This window comes from Leucoraja erinacea, chromosome 5, assembly GCF_028641065.1.
Source record: "Leucoraja erinacea ecotype New England chromosome 5, Leri_hhj_1, whole genome shotgun sequence".
NCBI classification, from domain to species: domain Eukaryota; kingdom Metazoa; phylum Chordata; class Chondrichthyes; order Rajiformes; family Rajidae; genus Leucoraja; species Leucoraja erinaceus.
The window spans coordinates 17,613,602-17,637,992 of NC_073381.1; the positions used below are offsets into that span (position 1 = coordinate 17,613,602).

At 41.9% G+C, this 24,391-nt stretch overlaps 1 protein-coding gene across 1 annotated transcript in view; it reads right to left on the bottom strand.

Annotated features, from left to right (window-relative positions):
- Positions 1 to 2,677: 2,677 nt before the first annotated feature.
- Positions 2,678 to 24,391, bottom strand: part of heatr5b (HEAT repeat containing 5B) — a 101,415-nt gene continuing 79,701 nt past the window's right edge. Inside the window, exons 29-36 of the mRNA XM_055635137.1 lie at positions 22,550 to 22,789; positions 20,819 to 20,946; positions 16,718 to 16,865; positions 15,698 to 15,970; positions 11,934 to 12,158; positions 10,839 to 10,990; positions 9,255 to 9,468; positions 2,678 to 3,760 (exon numbers count right to left, since the gene is read on the bottom strand). Coding sequence (XP_055491112.1) covers positions 3,453 to 3,760; positions 9,255 to 9,468; positions 10,839 to 10,990; positions 11,934 to 12,158; positions 15,698 to 15,970; positions 16,718 to 16,865; positions 20,819 to 20,946; positions 22,550 to 22,789 — 1,688 coding nt within the window. The 3' untranslated portion in view covers positions 2,678 to 3,452. The remainder of the gene's footprint in view (positions 3,761 to 9,254; positions 9,469 to 10,838; positions 10,991 to 11,933; positions 12,159 to 15,697; positions 15,971 to 16,717; positions 16,866 to 20,818; positions 20,947 to 22,549; positions 22,790 to 24,391) is intronic.

Sequence of the window (24,391 nt, forward strand, 5' to 3'; positions counted from 1 at the left end):
GTGCGAATTTCGTCAAATGCGTGAGTCTCACGCTCCATGCATGAGAGTAGGCAGCCCTGGCATTTTTACCCTGCTAGGCTCTTGTGCATCCACGATAGCTTTTGCCCTACAATTGGCACTGTGTTCTCAGCTATCTCTGCTCTATTCCTTCTTAAATCTAGCAGATTCTTTATCTCCTTTTAAGACATCTTTTCAATATATGTTTCAAAATAATCTATTTAATTACGGGTTAATAACGGGAAAAAAGCTTATACTTAAATTCTGGAAAAACGCTCCTATACCAACAATAAATATGTGGATTTCAAATATGTTTGAAACATTACACCTGGAAGATATGGGACTCCTCCTTGCAGGCAAATCAGACCACTTCCAAAAGGCGTGGTCTGCATTTATCGACTTACTACAAGTATAAGGTGCAATAGTACTTTAAAAAAGAAATGATGTCAGGATCTGGCAAGGGGGGATGAAAAATACGAAGTTGGTATATCCCTTTTTGCGCAGTTTTCATAATAGAGCTTTTGTTTCTTTTTCTTTCTTTCTTAACCTTTTCCCCTAACGCTTTGTTTAATAGGTTTTTCTTTTTGATCACTCTTTCACATTATCACGACTCTCTCACTTTCTTTACTTCCTTTATTTCTCTCTTTAAAGCTTAAAAAATGAAGGGGTACAATAAATGTAATAAGATATATCTGGCTTGTACTATTGTAATGTACTGTACTTCTAATAAATAAAATTATTTAAAAAAAAATACATCTTTTCAACCTTTCATTACTGACCAATTGTGATGGTGAAATTTTATTTATGGTCTTAGGAAGTATCTAGGAAAATTGTATGAGGTTTGAACAGGTGTTGCTATTCATGTAGCTCTCATCCAAGGCTTGGTTGATACTGGAATCACATTTCTTTTTCATTCTGGTACTGAAGATACCCAGCAGCCAGCACACATCTATAGATCTTCTGCCTTCACAGACAAGTGTATTTCTTTTGTCCCAATCATATGACCTCAGAGCAATATTCTCCATTATTAAAACAGCTACCAAACATTCCCAAGAAACATTTTTTGTATTATTAAGCCTTAAACTCAATATGTCATTTTGTTATTGTGGGGATAATATTTAATGGAGGGAAGACTGGTAGATTCTGTTGTTTAATTGGAGGTGGTCACTGCTTTTCTCTCTTCCAATATTCCCCTGCCTCCTCCCAATCCAGGCAGTCACAGGCGTGCAGTTGCCTGATTCTTTCTGGAGTTGTGTTCTTGTCGTGGGCCAAATGAAAAGTTTCATCTGTGGTGTATCTAGAAAAAGTTAAAGATGCTCGTGGCCTTGCTGGAGATGTTAAATTTGGCAACGAGTCAACATCATTACCTTCCATACAAATGGGGTCATTATTATTCATGAACATTTCATTTGCTGTAACTTTTCTGCAAAGGCATTCTTAGTACCCTATCAGGTCCAGGAATCTAGTTTCAAACTCAACACCGTACCCACGAAAGGCAATAAATACAGCCATTTCTCTCTTCTAATTTATTGATGACCACTGATCTGATTATAGTCAAGGCTGAATACCATTGTAGGCATATGTCCATTTCTGAACTTGGTACTTCTTGGAAATCCAAATATACTTCATCCACCAACACCCTTTATCGCCCTGGTTGCATCTACAGAGAATGAGTTGAACATTTTTTCTCATTGGTACAATTGTGATGACAACCTAATCAAATTATGACTTTCAAAACACTCAGTTATTCCTTCCATAAAAATAAACTCCAGCATTTTACTGACAACTGAAATAAGACTAACTCTCCTGTAGTTTCTTTTTCCCTGTTTCCTATCTTGTGTAATAAGTAATAACATGTGTTATTTTCCAATTTGTTGACTATCTTGCCCAGAGAATTTACTGGATTTTAAATGCCATAGATTTTCTAGAAAACTTTCTCTTCTGATACATTTTCTATTCATTCTTTCGCATTGGCTATGTTCTATCTTACACTTTTAGTTTATTTTACTGTTAAGAAAAATGTATTGTTTAACATCCCGAGGGATACTAGAAACACAGCGATGTTGACCTACTGAGTATTTCCAGCATTCTTAATTTGTTTGCCACAATAGGACAACTTTTCCATGAGATCTATATTTTTCAATGCAATCAGTAGAGTAATTTTAAATGTTTAAGAAGGAACTGCAGATGCTGGAAAATCGAAAGTACACAAAAATGCTGGAGAAACTCAGCGGGTGCAGCAGCATCTATGGAGCGAAGGAAATGGGCAACGTTTCGGGCCAAAACGTTGCATATTTCCTTCGCTCCATAGATGTTGCTGCACCCGCTGAGCTTCTCCAGCATTTTTGTGTACCTTCGAGTAATTTTAAATGCGTGTTTTCTCTATGATTTAATGTAATTTTCAAATCTACTGTAGACAATTAGTACCTCGACCCTTTGTAATTTCAATAACCTGCATTTAAGACTCTAGTCTTGTACTTAGAATTTATTATTTTGTGCGAGACAAGCTATCGCTGCAACTCCCCCCTAATACCCGAGGACAATTTATTATGGGGTTATTACTTAATTCTGTCCAAGTAGATGTGACCAGACCTGAAATCTAATTGCACAAAGTTTTGTTTCAGAAAAATCGTCTCAAATGCACACTTTGATCTTGTCCTCGAGACCAAAAAAAGACAAGTTTCATGTAACAAGTTTATTTGAAGATCAATAAAATTAAGGATGACACTTTCTATGCCTTAATATTTAACATTATTTTATAAATGCATGTCATTATTATATATGGTTTTTGAAAGTTGGTTCCTATCCTTTATTCACATTAATGGTCAGCTAAGCATGAAGTATTAAACATCATAGAAGTATATTTGGTTCAGCCAGGTTACTGATACTCTGGGAAGTTGCATTGACTGCATTTATTGCTTTGGATTTTGGGGATGGGTTACTTAAATATCTTCAATAGAGGCATTCAATGGATAAAAATGACAATTTAATGGATAAACAAAGTGTTTATGGTGAAATCTAGCATTGTTTAATTTTTCAAATTTTCAACTATTTTAGAAATTAGAAAATTTCAGTTATTGTCAGGAACAGAATAAAATCATATAACAACAGCATGCCAGGAATTCATGGCAAATCTTTGAAGTAATCATGATTTTTACAAGAGTTTTTCCAAAGACCCAGATAATTTAAAGATTCGCGAAGATCAACATTTATAGAGGAAGACTCATCACCATAAATGTGGAAAATAAATTACATGATATTCTAAAACTTGTGACATAAGAGTGATTCCTATACACAGTTTTGACAATAAATTCAATATTTATTTTTTTGAACAATTTACATTCCTAACATAAACCATAAACCTGTACATAAGACACCGAGGGAGCCAATTCACAGCAGGAATGGGAAGGCGGAACAGTTCAATGGATTTAAGTCAGTTGCACGATCTCCACCTTTCAGAAGAAGCTTGTTTTCAGTTTGATGGTGGGTGCAGCTTGCAGGGCTGGCTTCACTTGTTGGGCTGCAGCCTTGGCTTGGCTGCTCGCCTGGCTGGCACGGATTGCTGCCTCTAGTTTTGATTTGAGTTCAGGGGCAGCCCCCATCACTGCCTTGAAAGCACCCGGATAGAGGGGGCCGATGCGCATTAGATCCTGCAGTGCGAGTTCGTGCAGACTCATGGAGGCTGTTGGAGCCGAGCTGTACGTCTGCTCGCTCAGCAGATACGAGATAAGAGTGGGAACCAATAGAACAAGCAGCTGTGGTCCTTAGGTGGAAGAGAAAGCTTTCATTAGAACAATATTCCTGAACTAACATATACTCGAGCTAGTCTTCTTCTTGCGTATGGCGTGTGCAGGGGTGGAAAATCCAGGGGGGCCAGAGGGGGGACGTCCCCCCTATGTTTTGAGAGGTGGGGGACATCCCCCCCCAAGTTTTTGTGATCCCGAATTTAATATCTGCTTTCCGCGAGGCAGTGGGGGTGGGACTGCGATGATTGGAGGAGGGAGACGTGGCACAGACCTGCGCCTCATCCGCAGGCAGGATCGATCCCGGCCAGCTCTCCGGCGCTGTCCCGAGTGCCCCACTCCTCACGGGTGGCCAGAGCAGACAGACGCGAGCTGTGCCTCCAGGCCCACAGCTAGCGCAGTGAAACAGCACTAAACCCAGCTCAACTCTGCCTGTCCCGCCAGGTTACCCTGCCTGGGCTTGCGGGAAATATGGCCAGCGTGGAGAAGCAACGCTGGTGTCCCGTCAGTCCAGTCAGGGCTGAAGTTAACCCGGCGAGACAGGCAGTTGAGCTGCATTTGGCGCTCGATTGAGCCTCCGCCGCCAAAAAATTGTGTCCCCCGTCCCCTCCATGTTTTGATAGCGAGTTCCGCTCTTGGCGTGCACAGCCTAAAGTTGTAGGACAACTTGATCTATTTGATCTTATTTGATTGTGCACACCAGGTTGATCGCATTTGTCAAAACAGGGCAGACCACGTGAAGGTTGCAATCTCCTGTCCCCCTTGAGCTAGTTTATACAGTGGCTTGCAAAAGTTTTCATACCCTTTGAACTTTTCCACATTTTGTCACGTTGCAACCACAAATGTAAATGTATTTTATTGGGATTTTATGTGATAGACCAACACAAAGTGCGCATAATTGTGAGGTGGAAGGAAAATTTGATACATGGTTTTCAAATTTTTTTACAAATAAAAAACTGAAAAGTGTGGCGTGCAAAAGTCTTCAGCCCCCTTTACTCTGATACCCCTAAATAAAATCCAGTGCAACCAATTGCCTTCAGAAGTCACCTAATTAGTAATTAGAGTCCACTTGTGTGTAATCTAATCTCAGTATAAATACAGCTGTTCTGTGAAGGCCTCAGAGGTTTGTTAGAGAACATTAGTGAACAAACAGCATCATGAAGCCCAAGGAACACACGAGACCGGTCAGGGATAAAGTTGTGGAGAAGTTTAAAGCAGGGTTAGGTTATAAAAAAATATCCCAAGCTTTGAACATCTCACGGAGCACTGTTCAATCCATCATCCGACAATGGAGAGAGTATGGCACAACTGCAAACCTACCAAGACATGGCCGTCCACCTAAACTGACAGGCCAGGCAAGGAGAGCATTGATCAGAGAAGCAGCCAAGAGGTAACTCTGGAGGAGCTGCAGAGATCCACAGCTCAGGTGGGAGAATCCGTCCACAGGACAACTATTAGTCGAGCACTCCACAAATCGGGCCTTTATGGAAGAGCGGCAAGAAGAAAGCCATTGTTGAAAAAAAGCCATAAGAAGTCCCGTTTGCAGTTTGCCACAAGCCATGTGGAGGACACAGCAAACATGTGGAGGAAGGTGCTCTGGTCAGATGAGACCAAAATTGAAGTTTTTGGCCTAAATGCAAAACGCTATGTGTGGTGGAAAACTAACACTGCACATCACCCTGAACACACCATCCCCACTGTGAAACATGGTGGTGGCACCATCATGCTGTGGGGATGCTTTTCTTCAGCAGGGACAGGGAAGCTGGATGGAGCCAAATACAGGGCAATCTTGGAAGAAAACCTGTTAGTCTGCAAAAGACTTAAGGCTGGGGCAGAGGTTCACCTTCCAGCAGGACAACGACCCTAAACGTACAGCCAGAGCTACAATGGAATAGTTTAGATCAAAGCATATTCATGTGTTAGAATGGCCCAGTTAAAGTCCAGACCTAAATCCAATTGAGAATCTCTGGCAAGACTTGAAAATTGCTGTTCACAGACGTTCTCCATCCAATCTGACTGAGCTTGAGCTATTTTGCAAAGAAGAATGGGCAAAAATGTCAGTCTCTAGATGTGCAAAGCTGGTAGAGACATACCCCAAAAGACTTGCAGCTGTAATTGCAGCGAAAGGTGGTTCTACAAAGTATTGACTCAGGGGGGCTGAATACTTTTGCACGCCACACTTTTCAGTTTTTTTATTTGTAAATTTGAAAACCATGTATCATTTTCCTTCCACTTCACAATTATGCACCACTTTGCGTTGGTCTATCACATAAAATCCAAATAAAATACATTTACGTTTGTGGTTGTAACGTGACAAAATGTGGAAAAGTTCAAGGGGTATGAAAACTTTTGCAAGCCACTGTACATAGTCAAATATGCAGGACGTCTAGCTCAACTGACTACTTTCATTCTAGCAGCGTATTCCTGAATTCCTTCTTCCTCATGCCTCGGGTAATGCCTTGAACGCATGTTTTTTTGCACTATATCTGGTGGTTTTCTCACCACCTGAGGTAAGGGTCTTTGTGAATCGCAAATTAATCCAATAATAAATATTTCTTGCTGAAATTCCCTGGCAACACCATCTCCACCCCCTCAAACTCTGCATCAATTTTCATCCCATCTGTTCACTTTCTACATTTGGTAACTACATTGCTCTTTGATTATTTGGATGCTAATTAACCAGAAACATCAGCAATTTAAGAAAATGTCCTTGCCCCCAAAGCATTGTAGGCAGAACAGTTTAAAATTCCACAAAGAGGAAATATATCCCTGCAGAATGTGGGAAGTCAGGGGAAGTGCTGGTGTCCCTGATGTCTGCCTGTGGGCAGTGTGTCCGGATGCAGTTCCTTACAGGCCGCATTATGGAACTGGAGCTACAGCTGGATGTCCTCGGAATCATCCTGGAGAATGAGAGCTTCTTAGGTAGGACTTATAGAGGGGTGGTCATGCCCAAACTACAGGAGGAGAATAGATGGGTGACCACGAGGAAAGGGAGTAGACAGAATGCAGATGACCCATGTGGCCACTCCCCTTAAACAGTTATACCCTTTTGGATACTGTTGGGGGAGGGGGAATAACCAGTCAGGGGTAAGCAGTAGCAGACAGTGCTATAGGACTGAGGCACAGCAGGGAAAGGTCATGCCAGGCAGATCCATTGTGGTAGGAGACTTGTTAGTTTGGGGGCGTGTGCAGAAAGGAGATTCTGTGGCAATAATTGAGACTCAGGCCGGCCTGTTGCCACCCTGAGTCCACAATGTCTCACGGTGGCTGCATGACATTCTCAAGGGCAATTGGTGTGCAATCAGAAGATGTTGGCACAAATGACACAGGTAGGAAAAGGCATGAGGTCCTGCAAAATGATTATAGTGAGTTAGGCAAAGGGCTATAAAGCAGGACATCCAGGGTAGTGATCTTCAGATTACTCCCAGTGCAAGTGAGCGTAGGAAAAGGAAGATGACAGGTGAACGTGTGGTTAAGAGTTGGTGCAGGGGGCAGGGATTCAGACTTTTGGACCATTGGGATCTAAGTAAGAGGCCAAGTGAACAGAGCGACGGGAGATGCAGGCAGCAGCGGTCAAACGGGTAGTGGACAATGCCACCCCCGACAGCAAGAAAGAGCAGATGAGAGGGGAGGGAGCCCTATGGTGACTGACTGCGTTCTGTCGGTAGTGGTGGCCCAAGGAAAGCACTGTCCCCTGGGCCTACAACATGAGCCACAACATCAGCCTTGTCACCGAATCGTGCAGTGGGTGAAGGCGGGGAAGGGGTTGGAAGCCAGGGCTTTAAACAGCTGGGGAGATGGTGTGAGCTGGAGATGGGTCGGCAGGTCCATCCACTATATCCAAAATCCTTTATAAGTGGGTCAGTGAAAACGAGGGTTTATTATATATCCATTTATCGTCTAAGAAGTAGCTTGGGATATTTATCTTAAAAGTGCTTCATAAATCCAAGTGTTGTTATTAAGGTTTGCTGTTGGCCGCCCTCTGCTAATGGAAATGTCGTCTTACCAAATTTCACAGGCAATTCACAAGCTTTCCTGAGTTCTAAGAATTTCTGAGTTGTGAGGAAATGCTGCATTCACCAGCTTAGTGCAGTTCGGAAGTGACAAACCCGGTGAATTTATAGTATTTCTATTCACATTGCCAGTAATAAAATTAAGGTGAATATGCAATGGAGATATGGGCAGTGTGGCCAATGAAATGGATATTGCACAGTGAAAAACGATGCAATATCCATAGCATATTTGCAACTATATATCCATATATCTATATAGTTGCAAATATGCTGTAAATGTTTACTGTTCAAATAAACCCGCTTCATTTATATCTGTGCTAACCTGCATTTAATGAAAGTTCAGGTGGTGTGAAGTCCTGACAAGTTATGTTTAATTACAATGTTTCTGCAGCAGGCATTAGTTATTCTTACAGAGACCCAAGGCCCAGTAAATTCCTTAGTAATCTTGGTGTAAATACATAGAATAATAGAAAATAGGTGCAGGAGTAGGCCATTCGGCCCTTCGAGCCAGCAGCGCCATTCAATATGATCACGGCTGATCATCCACAATCAGTACCCTGTTCCTGCCTTCTCCCCATATCCCTTGATTCCACTAGCCTTAGGATCTCTAACTCTCTTTTGAATGCATCCAGTGCTTTCTGAGGCAGAGAATTCCACAAATTCACAACTCTCTGGGTGCAAAAGCTTTTCCTTATCTCAGTTCTAAACGCCCTACCCCTTATTTTTAAATGTGGCCCCTGGTTCTGGACACCCCAACAACGGGAACATGTTTCCTGCATCTAATGTGTCCAATCCGTAGTTCTGTATCCCACTTTTACATCTACTTGCTGCACACCAGGGGCAATTAACCCATAGACGCTGTCTTTGGGATGCAAGAGGAAACCTATACTGTTCATCTGAAAATAAGGCTGCCACAAAATGAAGGGAAGATTGACAGTTCAAAGGTGTAGCATCCAGCGGTTGCCCTCAGAGAATGAAAGTCTCTTGCTGCATTGGATGAAACTCGGAGCATTTGTAAAATAGCAGTGGGCCAAAGAGCAAAGATGCCTTAAGGCATTTCACATGGAGAGGTGAGAAAGGAATGCAAGTATTGGATGAGTACTTCTCAGCCTGAATACAACACATTCAGATCAGACCCATGGCCAAAACCCAAGCACTCAAGATTGGCTAATTAGCCTCAGTTGTAAGTAATGTTCCATGTTGGGCAGAATTGGGGTTAATAATGATTCTTTAATCATAAAAACAGAGCATCTTGGTAAAATCGTGCTCTACCATATTTCCTGCAACCATCACTGCAAGTCTGAAGTCCTTCATTACATGAGAATTGCATTCAGATATCCAGATATTCTGGAAGTTGCAGTATAAATGTAGATTGGTATGTGCTATTTGGCATGCATGTGGTGGGCCAAAAGGGCATATTTCTGTGGCGTAAGACTCAATCGCTCCATAAGAGTAAATTTAACTCCAGTTGAGGCTATTTCACAGGAAGGGGGCTACTTACTGTTTTGTTCCTCTCCTAGATTAACCAGGATCTCAAGCACTTTGATTCCTTCTTGTACTGCTTGAAGCTCAGCATCGTTGATCGGTTTCTGATTCTCCACAGCTTTTAATTTCTCAACTACCAGCGGAGCCAAGGCATGGATGTATGGGGTGGAAAGTGCACGGTGTGGCTGCTGGAATACTGACAGCAGAAGCTGGTAACATTTTTGTTGAACCTAAAGGAAGACAGAGGAACCATTGGCCTTTATTCTGGGATATTAAGCATCTGTATATACATAAGCATTGTTCAACATCTGTATAGAAACATAGAAACATGGAAAATAGGTGCAGGAGTAGGCCATTCGGCCCTTCGAGCCTGCACAGCCATTCAATATGATCATGGCTGATCATCCAACTCAGTATCCTGTACCTGCCTTCTCTCCATACCCCCTGATCCATTTAGCCACAGGGGCCACATCTAACTCCCTCTTAAATATAGCCAATGAACTGGCCTCAACTACCTTCTGCGGGAGAAAATTCCAGAGATTCACCACTCTCTGTGTGAAAAACGTTTTCCTCATCTCGGTCCTAAAAGATTTCCCCCTTATCCTTAAACTGTGACCTCTTGTTCTGGACTATATACATTTATAATAAATACAGAAAATGGTGAAAATACTCCGGTCATGCAACATGTTGAGAGAGAAATAATTAAACATATTGTGTTAATTGTCATTCATCAGAACAAGAAAAACCAAATGTATGTAACAAGGAAGTTGAAGACTGTCTTCTGCTTGGGGGTGGAGAGTTTATAATTCTATCTGAACTCGAGCAGCAGTGGATTCGGGGAAAGAATGGCATCGAGGGGTTAGACAGAGTAGGAAATGAAGGAATGGAAGCGGGCAGGGGGAGGAATGGGAGAAAGAGATGGGGAGTGAAGAGTGAGGAAGGGGGGACATTGCAGGAACATAGACTAAGCAGAGAGAGCGGGTCAGAGGGGAAAAAGTAATCTTGACTGAGGATCTTGAACCAGTGAGGGAGTTTAAGGACAGAATAAGATGGATGCTGTATAATGGAGTGTCTGAAGAAGGGTCTCGACCCGAAACGTCACCCATTCCTTCTCTCCAGAGAAGTTGCCTGTCCCGCTGAGTTACTCCAGCATTTTGTGTCTACCGGCTGTATAATGGAGTCGGGGCTCATTTTGGTGGCAGATTTCAATGAATGTGAAAGCTCAGTCTGGCGACAAACAGCACTTCATTAGTTTCTACTCATCTGAATCCTTCCAAGTGAGTGTAAGGGTAGGGTGATGCAGTGAAGAGCTGAGCTTCGACGAGGGAGCTTGTTCTTGGTTTTTGCCGGTTCTGGCTCATCACACCTGCCATCAGCTAGATTGGGAGAGAGTGTGTGTGTGTGCATGTAAAACCAGCATCATCACCACACTTCAGTCTTGCTAACAGGCAAGAGGTAGCAACGGTACATACACCAATGTGCTAAAGACTGTGGAATAGAGATCACCGACACAAGTGAGAACAGGATCTAAATTGGGAATATTTTCAGACAGCTTCGATTAAGAAGCAGCGGTGAGAAAGAGGATGATGGTTTGCCTTACCCAGGGATCACTGGAATTTAATGCACTTCTGAATCTCTCAATGCAACCATTCTGCAGCGATGAAATCCCAACCACCTCGTTGCTGGCAGACAGAAGGAAGAGGGCTATCGCTGTGAGCATGCTCACCTCATCTGTGCTCGATGCCGATTCATCTGAAAAGCAGGAACTGAGTGTCATGTTGTGTAATTGACATAGGACGAATCGAGGAGTGGGTGGCACCACATTCGTATCAATACTAATTGTCAGGGTATTAGCTTGTTTCACTGAGGACATTAATCACAAATTGCAGTAGTGTGCTAACCGTTTATTGTTCAAGATTCAGGGAACCTGCTCAGTGCAACCCCACAGTTTGGATTCATTTTCACACTTTTTGCCCCAGAGTTAAAATAAACTCTCCGGTAATCAGCACCAGCCCACAACTTGAAGGCATCTGCTCAACTCCACTCAGTTCCAGGAACCCCGTGCTTCCTCAGCACCGAGACAGCCGGCTGGTAGTGGGACGGTCCACTGTGGAGTGAACGTCCGAGGCATGGTGAGGAGGCTGCCTGTGAGGGTTAGGGCAAGTGACTGGGATTCTCTGTTCCTCAGTGTAGAAACCAGCATCACGAGCCAGGGCAGAGACCACTCAGGTCCTACTGTGACCCTCACCACATCCTGCCAGACCTGACAGGAGGTCTCCCTGCAGCGTGGGGATTTCAGGTTCAATGGTGGTTGCTGCCTATTATTCATCCTGTTACTGTAGAGAAACCTGCAAGCTTGGGAGAGCTGGGTGCCCAAACAAGGATCCACAGTGGATGTACTTGGCTTGTGTCTAAGCACTAATCTCCAAGCTTTTGTTGTGTAAATATCAATCCTGTGTATTAACGTGTGATGCGCTTCTACACTGGGTACAGTTGACTTCATACTGTGTCTCTCTGGTCCCCTTAGTTGAAACAATCCAGGCACCTCCACCTCACATGAAGAGGAAGGGGCTGGTTGCAGTCATCCAAAACATTGGTGAGATGAAAGGATTCATTGCCCTTGGGGAGCTCTGTCAGGATGCACAGAGAGGGATGTTGTCATACCTGACACTTGGGTGCGTGTTGGGTGTCATACCTGGTTTGGAATATTCCAAGATGGAAGCCAGCGAACTGCAAATGAGGTCTTTCCACTGCTTATGGATTTGATCCGATTTGGCGAGCGGGGAAGTGATGATGGTTTTGATGCCCTGCAGTGCTGCACTGGCTGGGAGCGTCATAAGGTTATCTGTTGACTTCACAGCCGTTTCTCTCAGCACACCCGTGATCAGATAAAGAATTGTGGGCAGCACAGTCATGCTTCCTGGGAAGATTGAACCAATACAAGCCTTTAGTAGACATCTTTTATGAAGATAAGGGGCACATTCCCGCAATTGACTGAGGCAGACCTTAAGCATTTTTTTAAAGGAACGGCTTAACTGTTTGAAAAATACATACAACCAAATGCAGGCAAAAGGGAACTCTGATTACTGTACACAACTCCATTTGGAGAGATAGTACCCAGTGGGCTGAATGGCCTCTGTGACTTGGAGATTAAAACATTTTCATTGTCTTATTTTGCTGTGTAAAATTAGGTCAAGATAACATAACTTATACTTTCAGTGTATAACATTTTTTCATCTGAATAAATCTACCATGGGTTAATATCATTGAATGACTGGAACCACCTGGGAAAAAAAACTGCTTACAGCCACTACCCCCTCAATTTGAAAAGATATTGCTGAAATTGGTTTAAATGAGTAATAGAACAACAAATCCATAAATTTCTTCCTCTTTTCCCCGTTAGAATTTGATACTAAATCAGATAATATGACAAAAAATTATATAGAAGGCTTACATCTATTAAAGTGAAAGCTGCGGTTCACTGATACCAGATTTACCACTGTATCAGGTCGTAAGTCTGCTTTAGAGACCGGCATATCATTCAGACTGGCACTAATAGAGAACTAAGGGCATGCTGTACAATTAGAGGTGTCATTTCTTTCCAAGTGGACACAAAAGATCACCAGGAATGTTTTGAAGAGGAGCATTCTCATTGTATACATCGGCTGCCATAATCTCTGCATTACAAGCTTCAAAAGTACTAAATTGGTTCCAATGCACCTCGTTGTGCAAGATTATATAAATACAAGTCTTCCTCTCTTTAAATATTTTTGTTAATTATTTCTGTTACATGCCAATTTGTTTTGGGATTTTACAGGACTTCAAAATATTTCTTCTTCATCTGAAATGCAAACTAGATTCATTCAATTTACCAGGTTCAGTGATAGAAACATAGAAAATAGGTGCAGGAGTAGGCCATTCGGCCCTTCGAGCCTGCACCGCCATTCAATATGATCATGGCTGATCATCCAACAGTATCCTGTACCTGCCTTCTCTCCATACCCCCTGATCCCTTTAGCCACAAGGGCCACATCTAACTCCCTCTTAAATATAGCCAATGAACTTGCCTCAACTACCTTCTGTGGCAGAGAATTCCACAGATTCACCACTCCCTGTGTAAAAAATAATTTTCTCATCTCGGTCCTAAAATACTTCCCTCTTACCCTTAAGCCGTGACCCCGAGGAGACTAAAGAAGGTCCATCTGTCTCCTCAGATTTTGGTGAACTTCTACCGCTGCACCATCGAGAGCATCCTTACCAACTGTATCACAGTTTGGTACGGCAACTGCTCTGTCTCCGACTGGAAAGCACTGCAGAGGGTGGTGAAAATTGCCCAACGCATCACCGGTTCCTCACTCCCCTCCATTGAGTCTGTCCAAAGCAAGCGTTGTCTGCGAAGGGCGCTCAGCATCGCCAAGGACTGCTCTCACCCCAACCACAGACTGTTTACCCTCCTACCATCCGGGAGACGCTACAGGTCTCTCCGTTGCCGGACCAGCAGGTCCAGGAACAGCTTCTTCCCTGCGGCTGTTACACTACTCAACACTGTACCTCGGTGATTGACAATCACCCCCCCACCGGACCACTCCTCCCACCAGGGAAAAAAAACAAACTATGACCGTTTGCACGTAAATAGATGTATTTATTGCTCGTATTTATGTCGCTCTTCTAGGGAGATGCTAACTGCATTTCGTTGTCTCTGTACTGTACACTGCACAATGACAATAAAGTTGAATCTTGAATCTGAATCTGAATAGTTCTGGACTTCCCCAACATCGAGAATAATCTTCCGGCATCTAGCCTGCCCAACCCCTTAAGATAAGCCACTTCCATTCTACCAGATGTCAGAGCAGTTTATACACATAACTGCTCTGCTTTCTTCAAAATAGTACATAGATTATTTCACGTCCATCTTATAGAAACAGCATTTCTAATTGTACAGGTGCCATTCCGAGCACATACTCGAGCCATTACACTGAAGTTAACATGTTTATCAAGAGGAGTATTGTTTAAATGGAGGTGACTAAATAATGCTGTTGAGGAAAAGGATCTGAGTATCCTTGGCCTTCAAACACTGAAGTTAAAATGTTTATCAAGAGGAGTATTGTTTAAATGGAGGTGACAAACACAACAACTGCTCAGTATGTACAGAAGTAGTCTGGTCCTCAAAACAATCCCCTCACTCTCATTCCCACCCCCACTTACCTATCTTTTCTCTCTCGCATGCCATCAACTGCACCCTGATTGTTCTACCAGCATGACTCTAGGGGCAAGATGGGGTAGATAGATTCCGTAGACTGAGTGGATGTTTTCCCACACCAAAGGTACCAGAAATAGCGGCCATGCTTTCACAATGTGGGATTGCCCGCTTACAACCGAAATTAGGAAGATTTCTCCTCTCCGATAGTCATGTGAAGAATGAATCATTGTCCATCTCTCTCGTGATTAAATTCTGATTTTGTCAATGAAAGAGTAAAGGGCCATGGAGGACAGATTGGCCATGACTTTAGCTAATGGAAGGCAGGTTTGAGGAGCTAATTGGTCTCCTCTGGCTTCGTTTTTCTATAATCCAACCCAATCTCAAATTGTGGGTTTATAAATTACAGAGGATCTTTGCAGACCAACTCTGGTATCCATGTGTGCCGCCACACATGGACTATCATGCAAATTCTGTTCTCTCCATGATCTGGTAATGTTAGAGAAAGTGCTGAAAAGATTTTAGGATTATAACAAAACCAAGACATTGTGAGTATTGTAAGATCTTTTCCTCAGAAAAAAGGCCAAGAGTGACCGCGTAAAGGTTATGAAAGGGTTTTCACTTGTGGGGGAGACGAGGGACAAAAGCAATAGGAAAGGCCAAAGGAACTAATTAACAAAATGGTGGTGAGATGTGGGACCCTCAGCCATAATCTAGTTAAAGGGGAGCTGGAAAAATGACACGGTGAAAAGCAGAGTATGGAAAAACATTATATTTTATAAACAATAGTAGCACTGATGAGATAGGCTGAATTGCTTCTATAGTGTATGTTCTTCTATGTATATTTCAAACTCAAACTAGGTTTAGTGCTGCACACAAAGAGGATAGGCGGAAGGCAATAATCCGCAGAGAAGCAGTACAGAAGGACATCGTTAACATCGAAAGACCAAGGCGACCTCTGCTACTCCAACCCACTGCCAGGGCAATGGAACTTTATGGCCAAGTTAAGACTCTAAATTGTTTAACAACACTGAACTGAAAGGGTGCAAGAGGTCAGAGATGTGGCGACTGCCTCAGTGTAATCCACTATATTACACTCTTGTATTAAGTGTGATTGTGCTTATGTATAGTAAGACTTTTACTGAACTGTATACAATAAATGTTTCACTGTACCTAGGTACACGAGACAATAAAGTATCATTGATTGAACATTGGCGTCAAATATATAAGGATCATGGTGTTTGTTACAGTCACGCTCTTACCTGTAGGAGAACACAGCGATGGTAAATCAGCCAGGATAGAAACAGTGACAGCAACGAGCTGCGCACTTTCCTCAGCAAACGGGGATGTCTTTTGAAGAAAGTGACTAGGAGAGTCAGTCACTTTAGGGTTCAGTTGTGGAAGATGTCGTACCAGGATGAACATGAGCAGCTCCAAGGCGGCAAACACAATGGATCTACCGGGAATCAAGCCTCCGCTCTCGCCTCCTTCCCCCAAGGCAGTCAGCGAGTCCTCCTCAGCAACATCATCCTCTACTGTAAGACAACCATAATCACTTGAAATGAAGCACCCCGAGCAAAATTAAAGCTAATGGCTTCCTCACAGAGTGGAAGCTGGGAAACTGTTCACTGTAGAAGGAGAGAGGTAGGGAGACTCAGAGGGTCAGTTTCAGGATGAAGGGCAACTTTCTGAGATTGAAATGGGGAGAAAGGCTGCACAATTTTAAAATTGCTATGTGAAAACTGTAGATGGTTGTACAATAAATTCAAGACAGAGTTGGATTTTTTTTAGACATAATGGGAATCATGAACGATGTATGTATGATGGGGAATTGGAGAAGACCAAGCACATTAATATTGAAAGACAGAGCAAGTTTGAAAAGCAATATACAGCAACTATTCTTTATGAATCATAACTTAAGAGTCAGAACATGCTAAAAAAGTTAAAAAGTACAAATTTAGTTTATTAATGTTCAGAAATACACAATTTAATTCTGTCCAAATTCGCTAATGAGAAAAAGACTTTCAACTTCACCAGATGGGTCTCTATGCTTCTCCTCATCAAGTACATGAAATGTGACAACATCCTGATAGCCATTTTCCCAGTAGCACAATCAGAAAATTCAGTGGATTGCATCTGTATTCCCAATACAGGTCCTCAGCAAAGATTAATTTCCATAGTTGGAGCACTGCACATAACAGTCACCCTACAGCTTCCACACAACACACTGAGTCGCATTTGACTTGTATAAAACAGCAGAAACAACTTGCAGTCCAACTTACCATGAGCTTTTTTCACCAGCCCTTGAAGGTGATCCTGAGCAGCTCGAATTGTCTGCTGTACAACCATTGTCACTTGTCTTTGAACAGAGGGAGGCCCACATGTCAGCAGAAGGCGGTGCAATACATTAAAAAGCTCAACCATAAGCATCTGTAATAAAATATACTATTTTAATAAAGCAAAGAAGCTACAATGATACAGCTACAATACTGAGAACTACATTCTACACTTTGTATCTTCCCCTTTGTTCTAGTCTTGCTCTTGATTGTATTTATGTACAGTATTATCTGATCTGACTAGATAGCATGCAAAACAAAGCATTTCACTGTGTCTCAGTTTGCTGTTGGAGAACCTAGATTTGCTGTTGGAGAATCAAATAATTTTCTCATCTGAGCTATTATTAGATGCATAGCACTCGCATTGTGGGCTCTCTTTCTTTCGAAGCAGTCACTGAGCACGATGTATCAGAATATTTTCAGCACCAGCCAAGGTTCACTTTGCTCCCGCCTCAAAAGGCTGTATGCTCAAGTCACCTTCTAGCCATCTGAGCCAAATTCTAGGCCGACACCCCGCCACAATACCTACTGTGGCGCCATCAGAGTGGTAGACTTGCAAATGCCAATTTAAACCAAAGCTTTCTGCCCTCTCATATAACCATATAACAATTACAGCATGGAAACAGGCCATCTCGGTCCTTCTAGTCCGTCCCAAACACTTATTCTCCCCTAGTCCCATCTACCTACACGCAGACCATAACCCTCCATTCCTTTCCCGTCCATATACCTATCCAATTTATTTTTAAATGATAAAATCGAACCTGCCTCCACCACTTCCACTGGAAGCTCATTCCACACAGCTACCACTCTCTGAGTAAAGAAGTTCCCCCTCATGTTACCCCTAAACTTTTGTCCCTTAATTCTCAAATCATGTCCTCTTGTTTGAATCTTCCCTACTCTCAATGGAAAAAGCATATCCACGTCAACCCTTGTCTATCCCTCTCATAATTTTAAAGACCTCTATCAAGTCCCCCCTTAACCTTCTGCGCGCTAAAGAATAAAGACTTCATGTGAACGCAAGGTCCCACAATGCTATTTCAAAGTAGCTCAGGACCGTTCTCCTGGTGTCCTGACCAACACTGTTCCTCAATCAATATCTCAAAAGTATGCATTGATCATTTATCTCATTGCTCTTTGTGGCACCTTGTTATGTGAAAATTGCCCAGCACATTCCCCATTACAGTCAAGCCACTTCTAATGTTAACATTAAATGACTCGTGTTTTGGACTGTCTCAGGGATATGATAAGTGCGATATAAGCACAAGCTTTTCCTTTCTTTCGTGGTTTGTTTAATTATTCATTGGTCTGCTTGATAATTTTGTTGCTGGTTAATCTATTTAAATCAGAGTCAAAGCACAGAGGCCCTTCGGCCCACCATGTGCATGCCGACCATCAAGCACTCGTATCCCATTTACCAATACGAGGTCTGTAGCCTTCTATGGCTTGGCGATTCATGTGCTTGAGTAAATACTTTTGAAATGCCGAGCCCTTCTGCTCCTCGTGTCACTGGCTTGTTCCTGGCCAGTGATTAAGAATAAGAAAATGGAACAGCCCAGTCCCGATATTCTATTTGCAACTAGATACCTAATAATCTAACAATGAGCAAGTCTTTCATCAGAAAATAGTTTCATAGTTTAAATTTAACTAACTATAAAGTATTAAATAATGATTGAACTGGGTTTTCAATCATTATGAACTTGTACTTTTCTCTCTGTGACACTGACACATCTTCATCTCGCATTTTATAATTTATACATGGCCAAGAAGGTGTTCGAGAACTGGAAGGTGCATTTGGAGACAGTTCTCAAGTCATAAGGAATTAGGATTGTATTGCCAATTTTATCTTGACACTTGACTTACAGTGCCCTCCATTATGTTTGGGACAAAGAACCATCATTTATTTATTTGCTTCTGTACTCCACAATTTGAGATTTGTAATAGAAAAAAAAATCACATGTGGTTAAAGTGCACATTGTCAGATTTTAATAAAAGCCATTTTTATACATTTTGATTTTACCATGTAGAAATTACAACAACGTTTATACATTGTCCTCCCATTTCAGGGCACTGTAATGTTTGGGACAAATCAAAGTCATTTAAATGAAAGTAGTCATGTTTAGTATTTTGTTGCCTATTCTTTACATGCAACAACTGCTTGAAGTCTGTGATTCATGGACATCACCAGTTGCTGGGTGTCTTCTCTGGTGATGCTCTGCCAGGCCTGTATTACAGCCATCTTTAGCTTATGCTTGTTTTGGGGGCTAGTCCCCTTCAGTTTTCTCTTCACCATATAAAAGCCATGCTCAATTGGGTACAGATCAGGTGATTGACTTGGCCACTCAAGAATTGACAATTTTTTAGCTTTGAAAAACTCCTTTGTTGCTTTAGCAGTATGTTTGGGGTCATTGTCTTGCTGTAGATTGAACTGCCAGCCAATGAGTTTTGAGGCATTTGTTTGAACTTCAACAGATAGGATTTGTCTTTACACTTCAGAATTCATTATGCTACGACCATCAGCAGTTGTATCATCAATGAAGATAAGTGAGCCAGTACCTTCAGCAGCCATACATGCCCAGGTCATAACACCCCCACCACCGTGTTTCACAGATGAGGTGGGATGCTTTGGATCTTGGGCAGTTCCTTCTCTCCTCCATACTTTGCTCTTGCCATCACTCTGATATCAGTTAATCTTCTCATCTGTCCGCAAGACCTTTTTTCAGAACTATGGTTGCTCTTTTAACTACTTCTTGGCAAACTGTAACCTGGCCATCCAATTTTTGCGGCTAACCAATGGTTTGCATCTTGCAGTGTAGCCTCTGTATTTCTGTTCATGAAGTATTCTGCGGACAGTGGTCATTGACAAAACCACACCCGACTCCTGAAGAGTGTTTCTTATCTGTCGGGCAGGTGTTTGGGGATTTTTCTTGATTATAGAGAGAATTCTTTTGTCATCAGCTGTGGAGGTCTATCTTGTTTATCAGTCTTATAATGGCTTCTTTGACTTTCATTGGCACAACTTTGGTCCTCATGTTGATAAACAGTAATAAAAGTTTCCAAAGGTAATGGAAAGACTGGAGGAAAGACTAGGTGTTGAGAGATCTCTGCATTAAGGAGGCATTTAAACACACCTGAGCAATTACAAAGACCTGTGAAGCCATGTGTCCCAAACATTATGGTGCCCTGAAAATGGGGGGGACTATGTATAAACGCAGCTGTAATTTCCACATGGTGAAACCAAAATGCATAAAAATACCCTTTAATAAAATCTGACAATGTGCACTTTAACCACATGTGATATTTTCTATTACAAATCTCAAAGTGTAGCGTACAGAGGCAAATAAATAAATGACGGGTCTTTGTCCCAAACATTATGGAGGGCACTGCATTTTCTAGTTTTTGTTTTCATGTACATTAACAGAAACTAATCAGCAGCATGAATTATATTCTGCCCGGGTTAATTATCTGCTGTTTTTGCAGCAGTTAGCTTCATGTAGCCTTGCAACTTTTGAAAATTCCATCTCTCCAGGATGATCTGTTGCTGTCCTCTGCCATTTAGGCTCCAAGAACCAGAATTTCTATCCCAAATTCTTTTCTTTGCCTCTCCTATTGGATTTCCATCTAAAATTGCCTCTTAAACCAAGCTTTAAGTCACCTTCCTGTTATTGTCCAATTGCAAATTCAATGATAACTACAATTAGAGAGCAAACAGTGGTGAAAACATAAAAAGATGGTGTTGAACCATTATACTCCATTTTGTTATGCATATGTTATCTCATAAAATCGTGCTTGTTATGGATACCTGGCTGGAAGGTATCCGTGTTTGTTTTACTTAGTTATGCAATATAGACAAGAGTGACGAGATTGAATTCCTTCCACATCAGCTTCAATCTAAATGCACAATTGACTTCTTGGTCTCAGTCCAGATCCCAGTGAACATAGGTTATGACAACATTAAACTGCACTACACTTCAGTAAACCATGGTCTTATCCAGTATTGCAGGCACAACGTTTAAGAAATTAACATTACTTGGCATATAACTATCATACCCGATCTTCTCCAATGTACGCTATTGCACAAGGGGAGTCCAGCAAAGTGCTGAGAGCCTTCAGGCAAGATGTAACATGTTCCAAGGGGTTCTCTGGCCGTGGAGAACACAGGAACTCAATGCTAATACCTGAAATCACAAGGCCCAAATTATTTTTATATTTTCTTAAATTACAAATTGACTTTGTACACATGTATCCACATATGTGCAGAACAGGTGATTTTTCTCTTCTTAACCTTCACTTTAAACTTATCAACAGTTACGGTGGCGCAGCAGTAGTTGCTGCCTTACAGTGTTTGCAGTGCCGGAGACCTGGGTTCGATCCCGACAACGGGTGCTGTCTGTACAGAGTTTGTACGTTCTCCCCGTGACTGCGTGAGTTTTCTCTGACATCTTCGGTTTCAATCCCACACTCCAAAGACGTACAGGTATGTGGGTTAATTGGCTTGGTGTATGTGTAAATTGTCCCTGGTGTGTGTAGGATCGTATATATGTGCAGGAATCGCTGGCCGGCGCAGACTCGGTGGGCCGAAGGACCTGTTACCGTGCTGTATCTCTAAACTCAACTGAACAGTCTGAATTTTAATTGCAATTAGACATTATGTAATTTGCTTTCTGCAGAAGGGATAACTCCTGCGCTCATTTTATTCCTTTGTCGCATTCAGTTTTTGGATTGCTAGAAATGGGAATTAAAATCAAAAACATTGGAAACACTCAAAAGTTCATGCAGCATCTGTGGAAAGAGAAACAGTTCATGTTTCAGGTCGAAGATTCTTTGCCACGTGAGATTTAATGTCCAAAATTATGAAAGCATTTGATTAAATCTACAGGAAGATGACAGGTTCAAGATAATTGGCAAACAATCTGGCGGAGAGACGAATCATTTCATAACCTCACTTGTGTCGGTAAAGAATGCACTGCCTGAAAAGATAAATTAAATGGAGTCAATAGAATTTTGAAAAAGGAATTCTGGAGTATGGTGTACAATTTTGGTCGCCTAATTATAGAAAGGATGTCAACAAAATAGAGAGAGTACAGAGGAGATTTACTAGAATGTTGCCTGGGTTTCAGCAACTAAGTTACAGAGAAAGGTTGAACAAGTTAGGTCTTTATTCTTTGGAGCGCAGAAGGTTAAGGGGGGGACTTGATAGAGGTCTTTAAAATGATGAGAGGGATAGACAGAGTTGATGTGGATAAGCTTTTCCCATTGAGAGTAGGGAAGATTCAAACAAGAGGACATGACTTGAGAATTAAGGGACAGAGGTTTAGGGATAACATGAGGGGGAACTTCTTTACTCAGAGAGTGGTAGTGGTGTGGAATGTTCTTCCAGTGGAAGTGGTGGAGGCAGGTTCGATTTTATCATTTAAAAATAAATTGGATAGGTATATGGATGGGAAAGGAATGGAGGGTTATGGTCTGAGTGCAGGTAGATGGGACTAGGGGAGAATAAGTGTTCGGCACGGACTAGAAGGGCCGAGATGGCCTGTTTCCGTGCTGTAATTGTTATATGGTTATATGGAATTTGATCTGTGCTCACATGGAAAATATTTACGAGTTTAAGAGAAGAAAATTAGGAGTGGGGCTAATTAGAAAGCCCCTTCGTAGAGATTGTGCTGACATGACCAACCAAATGACTTCCTTCTATGCTATCTGGTTGAATGATGCATGTGATTAGACTGACAAAATAAACCGTCAGTGATAGTTTGAATCATTCTGCCTGTCCTTGCTTACCAAAAATAAGATGGAGGCGGTCTGTGTTGATCTCCTGCAGTGTTTTGGTCGAGCCGCCGGATGTCTGGTTGAGTATGGTGCCTGTTTGGTTTTTCTGCCCACTGGGAACTGCAGGCTCGTATGCAATAGTGAACCCAGTACTGTTCAACCAAAGTACCACCGCATGTAGGATTGGAGCCCAGGAGGTGCGGTAATGGAGCCTGGCACTGTCGATTGTTTCTGGAGTATAAAATGCTCCTCCTGTAACAAGGCAGCACCATTAAACAACACATGCAAAGATATTCAAACTATTTACATTTCTATAATTGCCTTCAAATTAGTCTAAAATAACTTCACAACAACATTAAACACCGTTTGACATCAAACCATTTTAGAAGATGGATCAACAAAACCTTGGTTAATGAAGTAGGCATTAGAGAGAGTACAATGGGAAACCAGGATACGAGGCAGTGGTATCAAGCAAGAGATTTTGAGTGTTTATAGCACTCAGGAAGCTGAAGGGACAGCCTTTAATTATGAAATGAGAACTACATTTTTGCAATTATTCACAATTGGTGATTTATGCACATTATTTACTAGTACTTTGAGATATTTTCTAAAGGTAAGAAGGTAATGAAAAAAGAGCAAGGAACTGTGTGCCTATGCTTGTTCTTCCTAAAAACCAGCACAGGCACAAAACATCTTCCTGTATGCTGTATTATTTCACGAATTAAGCTTCAACTTCCAACTCACAGCTACCTCTTGAAAGTTGTCTAGAAATATTGTATTTAAGAAGGAACTGCAGATGCTGGAAAACCGATGGTACACAAAAAAGCTGGAGAAACTCAGCGGGTGCAGCAGCATCTATGGAGCGAAGGAAAAAGGCAACGTTTCGGGACGAAACGTTGCCTTTTTCCTTCGCTCCATAGATGCTGCTGCACCCGCTGAATTTCTCCAGCTTTTTTGTGTACCTTAGAAATATTGTATGTTAAGTTTCATCCCACTCTCAAGGGATCAAACCCAAATTCACAATACGATTTTCGTCAAATTTCTGTTGCTTTAAAATAATTGTTAGAAAACTTGAAAATCATTTTTGTTTATGGAAATAAAGCCTAATATTACTGCGCCTTCAAAAATGACTGGATTACATGGTAATCAAAGGATATGTTGAAATCAGGTTTCCAAATCTCACTGATCCAGATTTGCTGAATCAGATGGATTGGCAGGAATTTCACAACAATAGGTTTCCCATCAGGAGTTAATCACGATTCACCAGTCACCTATCTCAACTCTGAATCTGAACATTGGGGCTCCTGTTTCAATCCAGAGATCTGAATAGAAAAGTCAAGACTAATTTGGTGCAGTAGAGAGAGGAGTAGGAGTGCTGTACAGTAAGAATGCAGTCTTTCAGGAGAGACCTATGAGAGTGCCAACTCTGCACCCAGGTTCAGATCCACCATTACAACACTAATTTAAACACTTTCACTTATAAAGAACACCTGGCCCTGCAGGAAACCATAGTGCATCATCAGCAAAACATTTCAAACTATAGCCCCAATCAACATACAACAAATTCCCAAAGAACACCACTGTAATGATGACCAGTTAAGATGTTTTTTCATGATGTTGGCTGAGGAAAATATCCAGTTATGCACTGGGAATAATTCACTCTCTTCTACAAAGCAATACTGTAGATTTATAACCCACCTGTGACAGTAAACTGGGTCTCCTGAAAGGATTTGAGTATAGAAGCAGGGAGGTTCTACTGCAGTTGTACAGGGTCTTTGTGAGACCACACCTGGAGTATTGCGTACAGTTTTGGTCTCCTAATCTGAAGAAAGACATTCTTGCCATAGAGGGAGT